This window comes from Mus caroli, chromosome 12 (assembly GCF_900094665.2).
Source record: "Mus caroli chromosome 12, CAROLI_EIJ_v1.1, whole genome shotgun sequence".
In the NCBI taxonomy this organism is placed as follows: Eukaryota; Metazoa; Chordata; class Mammalia; order Rodentia; family Muridae; genus Mus; species Mus caroli.
This window is the reverse complement of record NC_034581.1, coordinates 71,456,215-71,466,315: the sequence shown is the minus strand read 5'-3', so window position 1 is coordinate 71,466,315 and position 10,101 is coordinate 71,456,215. Positions and strand designations below refer to the sequence as shown.

The following is a 10,101-nucleotide window of genomic DNA, read 5'->3' as shown; positions in this document are numbered from 1 at the left end:
TGGTAAAAAAAAAAAAAAAAAAAAAAAAAAAAGAGTTCTGGTAGCCAAAGTAGAGACAATTTGAGCAGCAAAACAGGCTACGGTATTAGAACATAACTGGGGAGTATTCTGGAGTCTATGCTGATAGAAACAGCCATTCCTCAGGACTGGAGATTGGCTCTGAACCCCTCATAGGTACCCAAAGCTCCAAGTGCTCTGATCTCTCAGTGAGATGGCACAGTATTTACACATAGCCTCCATAAGTCCTCCTGTGTACTTTATTCTCTTGAGGCTGGGGATGAAGCTTGGTCAGAAAGTGCTTGCCTAGCCCAGAGGTTGCTCTCCAGCACTGCCCTCCTGCCCAAAGCTCTATTTACAGTGCTATGCAGATAAGTGCTAAGTTGTGTTGTCTCCAGTAAATGGTGAAGGGGAAGGTCTGCACAGCACGTGGTCAGTGTGGATATCAGTGTTCTAGTATTTCTGAGTCTCAGTTGGCTGAATTCACAGCTGGTGACACAAAGGGCTGAATGAAAGATGGAATGAGAGAGAGGTAGGCAAGTCTCCGGGGGAAGTTCATTCCATCTCAGATTATGGAGCCTGATGGTCCCACTCCTTCAATGTAGGCTAACCTTAGTGCCTCCTTTCTAGAGCATGTGGGAAGGGAGGGAGGGGGAGAAGGAGAAAAAGAAGGAAGGAAGGAAGGAAGGAAGGAAGGAAGGAAGGAAGGAAGGAAGGAAGGAAGGGCTTTGGAGACATCTAACCCTAGTAGCTTGGCTAGTGATCAGGGTCAGCATTGTTGTGACTTACCTCTGTGGTTTTCTTCCCCTAGAGTAGAACCCTTCAGGAGTGTCACACCAGTGTCACTTGACAGTCTAACAAATAACCTGACCTGAACCTCTAGAACAGCCAAGGTCACCACAGACAAAGAAGTCTGAGAAGCTGTCACAGCCAGAGGGAGCCAAGAGACCTAACAGCAGAGTACATAGTATCTTAGCACCAAAAAATGGTATAAAAGTGGCCGGCGAGGTGGCTCTGCAGGCAGACTTGCGGCCAGTTCTCATAACCTGAGTTCTGTCCCCAGAAGCCACATGATGGATGGAGAAAACTACATTGCCTTTGACTTTCAGACAAGTGACATATCAGATACACCCACACACACCACACACACAATAAGTGTAATTTTAAAATGTCATTCGACAAAAACTATAAGAATTTGAGTGAAATGTGGCCTTTAGCTATTACATCCATATTACATACCCCATCACATGTATGCAGTCCCTGTGGAGGCCAGAAGAGGCCATCAGGTCCTCTGAAGCTGGAGTTACGGACTTGTGAGCCACCGTGTGGGTGCTGGGAGCTGAACCCTGGACCTCTGCAAGAGCAGCAGTCAGTGCTCTCTGTTCTACTCCACTGAGCCATAGCTCTGGGTCCTCAGTGTAAAAGCGTAACAACTGGGGGTAAGCAGGCCGGAGGGTGTGTAGGAACTTTGTGCTTTGTGATTTTCTTCTGTCAATCTAAAACGAAAGTTATTATGAGTATGTGTGTTCACCTGAGTGTGTATAGACCCTGTGGGCGTGCAGGAGCCTGAGGAGGTCAGAAGAAGCATCAGACCCCCTGGAACTGGAGTCAGAGATGGTTGTGAGCAGCCACATGGTGCTGGGAATCAAACCTAGGTCCTCTGGAAGAGCAGCTAGTTCTCTTAACCACCGAGCCATCTCTGTAGCCCCGATTTTTCTTCTTCTTGAGACATAGTCTCATGTAGTGGTGTCAAGCTAGCTATGTAGCTGAAGCTAGCCTAATCCTCCTGCCTCAACAGGTTGCACTGTCATACTCAGCTGGTCTCTCTCTCTCTCTCTCTCTCTCTCTCTCTCTCTGTATCTTCCTCCCTCCCTCCTTCTCTCCTTATGACTCTCCTCCTCTCTCCTCTTCTTCTCCCAAAGCCTAATTTTAAAATATGCTGCTGCTTCTGCTTCTCCTCCTCCTCTTCCTCATCTTCCTCCTGTTCCGCCTTCTTTACCCCCAGCCCCTTTTTCTGTCTTTCTGTTTTCTTTTTGGAGGCTGGGTCTTGCTATGCCTCACTATGTAGCCCAGGCTTTTAGCTTCTGATCCTTCCACTTCTGCCTTCTCGGTGCTGGCTCAACATCCATTGTTTTTGTGGTTGTTTTTGAAAAGCTGTGCTTCCTTAGGGGGAGCTGAGGGCAGTGAAAACGTTCCCACTGACCAGGCTCTGTTCCTGTCTGATCTTGTTCTTGGATGTGCCAGCGTGGCAGGAGGAAAGAGTCCCAGCTGCCTGGTCCCAGCTCCTGTACCAGCTGAAGCGCTCAAGCAGAGCTGTCCTTGTGGGAAATGAGGGAGATGTCCAGGAACCGGTTACACATGCTAGGGCAGGTTGTAGAAGGCTGGCCGCCACCAGGGCTGCGGTCAGCTCCCAGAGACTTGCATCACGGCGTGAGTAACACCGTGTCACAGCAGGGTGGCACACACTTATTTAAGAATGCCACTCTGTTCCATACACGGCACGAGGACCAGCTAGGGGCACAGCTCAAACGCCTCACATTCGTGAAGCCCCAACACCACATCAATCAGCACCTGGAAGATGGAGGCAGGAAAGGCAGGAGCTCACGGACATCCTCAGCTAGAGTGACGTCACCATCTCCAAAGGATTGGGTAGGCGTGTCCCCCTCTGCTGTCTTCGTCTAGTCCTGGTGAAAGATGGGGCCAGGAATTGAAGGCCTCAGTTATCCTGCCCTGGAAGAAACCAGTGTTTATCCCTACCCTTAGGTTACCCTTGAACCTCTTGATCTTCAGCCTGGCAAGAGAACATGGGCTTTGGGCAGCAGATCTGGGCTCAGGTGGACTTCATCATCCAACATCAGAAACCTTAGTGAGTCACCCAGCTCTCTGTCCTGTTTCTCCAGTTATGAAACACAGGTCATACACCTGCCTCACCCACTGGGTGAGACTGAGCCAGGGATCAGCTGAGGGGAGGAAGGACATGAGGCAGACGGTCAGGTCACGGGTTACTGCTGGGGAGAGCAGGCAGCAACCAGGAACCTGAGTGGCCTCAGGGGTGATTATGGATAGTTCTGTGTCTATCAGGCTGTACAGAGAGTCCTCAGTTTTTGATAAGCTCACTTTAAGTTGAAAATATAAAGTCAAAACTATACTAACGAGCTGGGTGTGGTGGTACACGCCTGTCATCCCACCACTTAGAAGGCTGAGTGAAGATTCTGAGTTCTAGGCCAGCTAGGGTTCTAGAGTGAGACTGACAAAACCAAACCCACAACACCGCCTGCCTAACCTGCCAAGCCAGCCTGGGCTATACGGTGAGACTGAAAATAAATAAATAAGACACCACCAGCCTAACCTGCCAAGTAGTGTGGAGCTCATTCAGCATGTTGCTTTTGTAATAGTATGAGGTCAAACCATTGTAAGTTGAAGCCTGTCTGTGATGGTAAATGTAACTCCGTTCAGCTCATACAACTCAAAAACCAGACAGGGCTTCAGAATCCGTGCCCAGGCCTGTCCCTGTGTTCCAGGAGGCTGGGTGTGCTCACTTCTCAGCCTGCCTGCCTTCTAGGTAGAAAAGTGGCCACACGTGACACTGTCCCATTAAGAGAGAACTATTGCTTCTTCTAATCAAGTGTTCAGGGCTTCTTTGGGCTGTTTCAGGTCATATTCTTGGCTCTGGATCAATCACCAGGGCCAAAACAGGCTGCCTGGCTTATCCCTGGTTACTGTCGACCCTAAGCAAGTAGTTGAAGCAAAGACAAGTCAGGACGACTGGTTTGGGGCGGAATGGATAGCAACTGTCACCAAGGTTTCCATTACACCTCGTCCACGGTGGTGGCCAGCAGAGGTAACTGGCCTCCTAGGACAACAGTTTCCCCTGCTGACTACAACCCCAATTTTTATTTGGAGTTTGTGGTATTTGAAGTAGGTCCCTCACAGGCTCAGGTATTTGTTTTTGTTTGCTTGTTTGTTTTGAAACTGGGTTTCTCTGTGTAGCCCTGGCTGTCCTCTGTAGACCAGGCTGGCCTCCAACTCAGATCTGCCTGCCTCTGCCTCTGGAGTGCTGGGATTAAAGGCGAGTGCCACCACTCTCAGCTGCAGGCTCAGGATTTGAACATTTGGTCCTGTGTTAGTTGTGCTGCCAGGGGACGTGTAGGAGGTGGGGCCTTGCTGGAGGAAGTAAGTCTGGGCACAGGTTCCGAGTTCATCCTCTAGAAGTTACCTTTTGCTCTTGTTGTATTTTTATGTATGCGGGTTTCCTTTCTCTTCAGCCCCAGGATTTTTTTAGATTATTAATTTATGTGTGTGCACAGCTGTGTACACATGCTTGCCACAGTGCACATGGTAAGCTCAAAGGACACCTTGTAGGAGTCAGTTCTCTCCTTCTGTGGTGTGGGGTCCAGGGATCGAATGAACTCAGATGGTCAGGTTCCTATGTAGCCCAGTCTAGTCTTGAACTCGGGCTTCTTCTGTCTCTGCTCCTGAATCTTGCAATTACAGATGTGCATCGCCACACACAGCTGACAGTGTCTCTGTTATCTGTAGTTGTGTATTCTCCATCCTTGTCCAAGGCAGTGAACGCCATCGAGCAGAGTGTATGACTGACTGCAGTCTTTAGCATGAGTTTTACCGACCAAATGCATTTATGTGACTCACAGTAAACATCCCAGCCATGAAGATATGGCAGAACACTGAGTGAATACAGATGAGACGGCATCTATATATACCAGGGCCAACTGCAGCCCATGGGCCAAATCTGGGTCACCACCTGTCTTCATGGGCACAGCTTGGCTTGGGACACAGCCATACTCCTGTGGTTTTGTGGTGGAGGAGAGTTGAGCGTCGCAAGAGAATGTATTATCCACAAAACCTAAAAGTATTGGTTTTATTTACAAAAAGTATGCATCCTGTTGTTATAGTTGATAAAAGAGAACACAGGGAAGCAGTTCCCCCTGGAGCATCTCCTTTTCCCAGATGGAAGCAGCACTGCCCTAGCTCTCAAATCAGCATCAGAGAAGCAAACTTTCTGAGTCAAACTTAGCCTGGAGGGAGGTCCCTGAGACTTGTCCAGTCGGTGCCTTCCCTGATACGCACTCTGCAGGGCTCATATCTTTTTAGGCCACAGTGAGAGTCTAGACAGCATGTAGGTAGAAACACATCCATTTCCCACTTGGGGCTTTGATCCAGACTTCTAGACTCAAGCTGAAAGCCATAGTGAGCTCCTGCCATTTCCTGGAACATACTTCTCCAAGAGGTGGTTTGAGTGAAATTGAGACAAGCTTTAATCTGTGTGATGGAATGTCAGCATTGTTGTCCAGACACCCAATACTTCAAGCCAATGGGTCCTACCCCTAGCCACAACTGCACTGCACTCAGGACCATCAAACACCGGTGGCAGCAGCTTCTTCTTAGTTTGTGATGGTGGGTACAGAACCCTAGGCTTTGAGCATACTAGGCAAGTATTTTAGCATTAAGCTGTTATTTCTGGCTCTAGACAGATCCATCTCTAATACTTGGTTATATTAAAGTATATACTTTAATATATAAATAAATATGATATATATTTAATACAGTATGTAGAGTTAGTATTGATGAAATAGTGTAAGGCATCTGCCTCTTACAGTTTCATTTTTAAAAGATGTATTTTTATGTATGCATGTTTCCTGTCAAGTACACGTGCATCACATGTACGCCTAGTGTGTCAGGAAACCAGAATAGCGTGTTGGGGCCCCTGTAACTGGAGTTAACATGCAGTTGTGAGCCACCAGATGGTGCTGGGAACTGAACCCAGGTCCTCTACGTCAACAAACCTTAACCACTGAGCCGTCACAGCAGCCCCAAAGGTTTCTTTAAATTATTATTAATTATTAACATAACTTGTTAATAATCATATTACTAATATAATTTCATAAATTGATTCTATATTAAAATGTAAAGTATATACTAAAATAATAAAATTCATAAATAACTAAATTGTGTGCATGTAGGTGTGTATGCATGCATGCATGCATGCATACATACATACATAATGCATGTCACAGTGTACATGTTGACATCAAAGGACAGTTTGTAGGCGTCAGTTCTCTCCTTTTGCCATGTGGGACCCAGGGATCAAACTCAAGCAGTCAGACTTGGTGGCATGCTTTACCCACGAACCATCACAGCTTCCCTCTTACCACTGTTTAAATTCTATCTGATGAGTTAAAGCACCAGTAAGCAACACAGCCAGGTCTGAGTGACGCTAGCCCTGGGCAGAGGCCCTTCCATGGCACTGGTATTTAAGCATCTTTATGGCCTCTGATTCTCTATGGTTTTAAGTGGCTTCCTATAGAGTCCCACTACTACAGAGTCTGCGGGACAGCTTAGGCAGGGAGTATGCGCCGGTTCTCAGTGCCCTAAGATGATACATCTGTTATGGAATTTATCACCAGGAAGAGGCTCTTGGCAACTGGCATGTAGCCTTCATCCGCTAGAACTCTACAGTAACCCGCTTTAGCCTTTTGACCTCAGAAGGCTCTCATTAAGTAAACTCAGTTCTGAGAGGCACCGTATCTTCCTTCCTCCTCCAGGCTTCTGGACCTGTGTTTTCCCCTTTCCGGGTATTTAGTCTGTAACACCCCCGTGGCATGGTAGATGGAACAGGCTTTATACTGTTGTAGTTCTGACACAGGAAGATACACTGTAGTTCTGTGCTTCAAAGGAACCCACAAGAATAGGCTCTGTGGTCCTAAGTTCACAGACCCAGAAAACACATGGGGCTACTGGCCAAGTGAAGACTTTCTGAAGATAGGCCTCGGTGTGAGTTCCATGGTGTAGACTAGTCCAAAGAGCTATTGGCTAGACTCTCACCTGATGTTAACTGACTCAGACACAAGGCTACAATGAAAGAACAGTTTAAGAATGCCACCTGAGGGGCATCACCCTGGCTGACCTTGGAAGCCTGCCTTCTGTTGCCAGGAACAGCTGGCAGAATTCCCAAGGTGGGCAGGTGGGCCTCAGGTGGATACAGAACTGTTGTAGTTTGGTATTCACTGAAGTTGCCTGGAGTCAAATGCTATGCTGGAACCATCTTTTACTCAGGATCTACATAATAAAATATGCATCAAATAAAATCTGAAACTTCTCTTAGGAGCACTTACACTGCTAGTGGCCATCTCTTCAAGGTCACTGGCCAACTCCTCCTGGGAGAACCTTTCTTTTCCTTGGTTTTAGGCAGAGAGACAGGTGGGTCTTCCATTCCATTTTCCTGTAGGTCTCCTGGGGTTTTAGCTTCTTCTTCTTCTTAGGCTTTTCATGTACCTCCTCACAGAAAGAAGTCCTCATCTAAGGAGGAAGTGGCCAGTGAACCAGAAGAGGAGGCAGCAAGCCCCACCATCCTTAAGAAGAAAAGGAAATTGTCTGAGAAGCCTGAAGTTGCTGCTCACTTCACAAAGAGCAGCACAAAGAAAAAGAAAAAGTCCCAGAAAGCACAGGAGGATTAGAACGGACCTGCTTGGTGGGAGGGACATACCTTGTGGTGGCAGCTCCTGCCCACGATAAAACCCCAATAAAAACACAAAACCAGAAAAAAAAAATCTGAGATTTCACTCCAGGCCCACCTGAAGGCTCAATTGGGAAGTTCTCCAGAAAAGGAATTATAGAGAAAAGTTAGTACAAACCTGGAGACAACAGCATCAGTATCCTCTCCTCTCCCTAGACCAACTCCACTGATCCTTCTAGGCCCTGCTCCAGGGTATAAAGACATCACAGACCAAAGTGGCTTCTTGACCCCAATTATGACTGCAGTTATCCCCATTACCTAAGGCTTCTGGTGCTGAGCCTTCTCCTGTCAGTGGTGGACAGATAAACTTAGGATAATGGGTTGCAACCCAAACCTTTATTAGCAAAGTAAACATCTCCAGGGGATGGGAGTTGTAGGCAGAATGTAGCTCTGGGTTATTTGCATGGATGCAGTTTCCTCCTGAGGTATCCTCCTTTCCCAAGGAGCAAGCCTCAGAACGTCGCCTTCTTGACCTTTCTTGTCTCTTAGTAACCACAGAATTCTGGCTATACCCATACCATCCCCTGCCTATGGCCAGGATGTCCGTCCACCCAGCCTGGTGCAATAGCTCCAGTCCCCTGCTCGGACTGGAGACAAGCGCTAGAACGCAGTGTGTGAAGGAGGTGCACAAGGAGGAATGAATTTCAACTTCCTTAATTCATATGCAGGAGACAGGAAGTCCCCAGAGCAAACGGGCATCCTGAAGGAATTGTCTGGGAATAGACAGGAGATAGCATAGTGGGCTGGAAGGAAGGCTCAATGGCTAGAGCACTTGCTGTTCTTAGAAGGATACAAATTTGGTTCCCAGCACCCATACTGAGCCAAGTAACAACCACCTGTAACTTCAGACCAGGGGATTTGATGCCCTTTTCTGGTCTCCACAGACATCTACACACACACACACACACACACACACACAGACATCTACACACACACACACAGAGAGAGAGATTTAAATTTTTTTCTAGAAAAAAAAAAAGACAGCATAGAAAATGTTATTCTTTTATTATTTCAAGGAGGTAATACATAGCCCAGTACACCAAAGCAACAGGGAATCAGAGGCAGCAAATGGCCAGTGGTTAGGGGAAGGACCTCATGCTACATCTCCAAGCTCCCGTCTGCCTGCTCACAGGCTGGGACAGTGACGCGAGCAGCTCGCTATGACTGTAGCAGTGGATGGACGACCAAACTCGGCACCCTACAGACCGTGCCAGGGCCGGTGCAGGGGCAGATCCAGGACTACTGCCAGCACTTGCCCTACTACCTGAGGCTGCTGTCCCGGCAGCAGCCAGCTTGCCTGGAGTGGACAGGGTGGGAACAAATCCTGAGTGATCGATTAAGGTGAAAGCCTTAGTAGTGTTAACACTCTGGATGAGAAGAGACAGCACTGTCTTGAAGGGGTGGGTGGGGAGAAAGGACTAGAAGGAGCCTGGGCCACAGCGTGGCTGGAGGAGGGCCTCTCCTGGTGCATGATGGGGAGAGGCAGGGGTTGGGCATGGGGAAGCTGCTTCCTCTGGCACAGAGTTGGCCGAGAGGTCGGTTTTCCACTCATAATTGATTACCTGGGTGTAGTCATCATACCATGGACAAAATAAGTCTCACTCATACCAAACGTGGCCTCGGAGAGAGATGTGACTCGGTTTTCCCCAGGTTATGGGGAGGGCTCAATCTAAGACCCTTCTTCATTCCCGACCCCTGTCCTTTGCAGATGACTGGGGTGAAAGAGACAAGCATAAATATGGCCTGCTGGAGCCCAGTGCTCTCTTCCAGAGCTCGTATTGGCTGGACCCACGGCCCCACCCTTGCACAGAGAGGATGCCGGTCTGGTGACTGAATGGTGTGTGTGGGTGGAGTCACAGCAGTGGCTGGGATGCAGATACTCACAGATATCTTCCATTTCAGCATTGTGGGCCGGGGGGGGGGGGGGGGGGTGGGGGGGGGTGAGCTGCTGCTTCCCAGCATACACTGATCTCCAACCTGGCTTGCCACATCGGCTCCCAGGGTTTTTGTTTGACAGGTATGAAAATAACTTTAAAAATCACACCACCGTGTATTCCAACCCAGAGCTGATGGCTTTGTTTTGTTTGACAGGAAAGGACAAAGAAACCACAACTCCACAGTGGCCAAGGCTCAAGTAGCACAGAGTGTGCTACACACCCAAATGGAGAAACCTTGTCTGACGGGGGAGCTGGGAGAGCCACGGGGTCCTCTAGTCGGTGGCAGGATCTGAGGTTACCTCATCTTCACATTCCTCAAAGCCTGGGACTGGCTTCTGCAGAAAGTGTGTGGTGGCCTGGATCACCTTCTCAGGTCCAATGTTGTACACAGGGTGTGTGGGCTGCTGTGAAGAGAACAGAGGCAGGTTTGTCCCCAGTGGCTCTGCGTCTGCTGAGAGGCACCTGGCAGAACTAGACTAAGGAGCAGGAGTGACACACACAGGTTTATTCCAGGCCCAAATGTGCAACAAAACAAAGCCAGTATCAGCCAGGCGGTGGTGGTGCACACCTTTAATCCCAGCACTTGGGAGGCAGAGGCAGGCGGATTTCTGAGTTCGAGGCCAGCCTGGTCTA

At 48.5% G+C, this 10,101-nt stretch overlaps 2 protein-coding genes across 4 annotated transcripts in view; one reads left to right on the top strand and one right to left on the bottom strand.

Moving 5' to 3' along the window:
- Positions 1–9,709, top strand: part of Max (MYC associated factor X) — a 41,613-nt gene extending 31,904 nt beyond the window's left edge. The window contains exons 5-6 of one of the 3 annotated variants that reach the window (XM_029484321.1): positions 9,240–9,368; positions 9,623–9,709. In XM_029484321.1, coding sequence (XP_029340181.1) covers positions 9,240–9,361 — 122 coding nt within the window. In that variant the 3' untranslated portion in view covers positions 9,362–9,368; positions 9,623–9,709. Of the gene's footprint in view, positions 1–7,300; positions 7,740–9,239; positions 9,369–9,622 lie in introns of those variants that run through there. The other 2 variants (XM_029484318.1, XM_029484319.1) reach the window with 2 other exon arrangements.
- The window catches only part of Fntb (farnesyltransferase, CAAX box, beta), an 80,876-nt gene continuing 79,294 nt past the window's right edge, over positions 8,520–10,101 (bottom strand). The window contains exon 12 of the mRNA XM_021178669.1: positions 8,520–9,872. Coding sequence (XP_021034328.1) covers positions 9,741–9,872 — 132 coding nt within the window. The 3' untranslated portion in view covers positions 8,520–9,740. The remainder of the gene's footprint in view (positions 9,873–10,101) is intronic.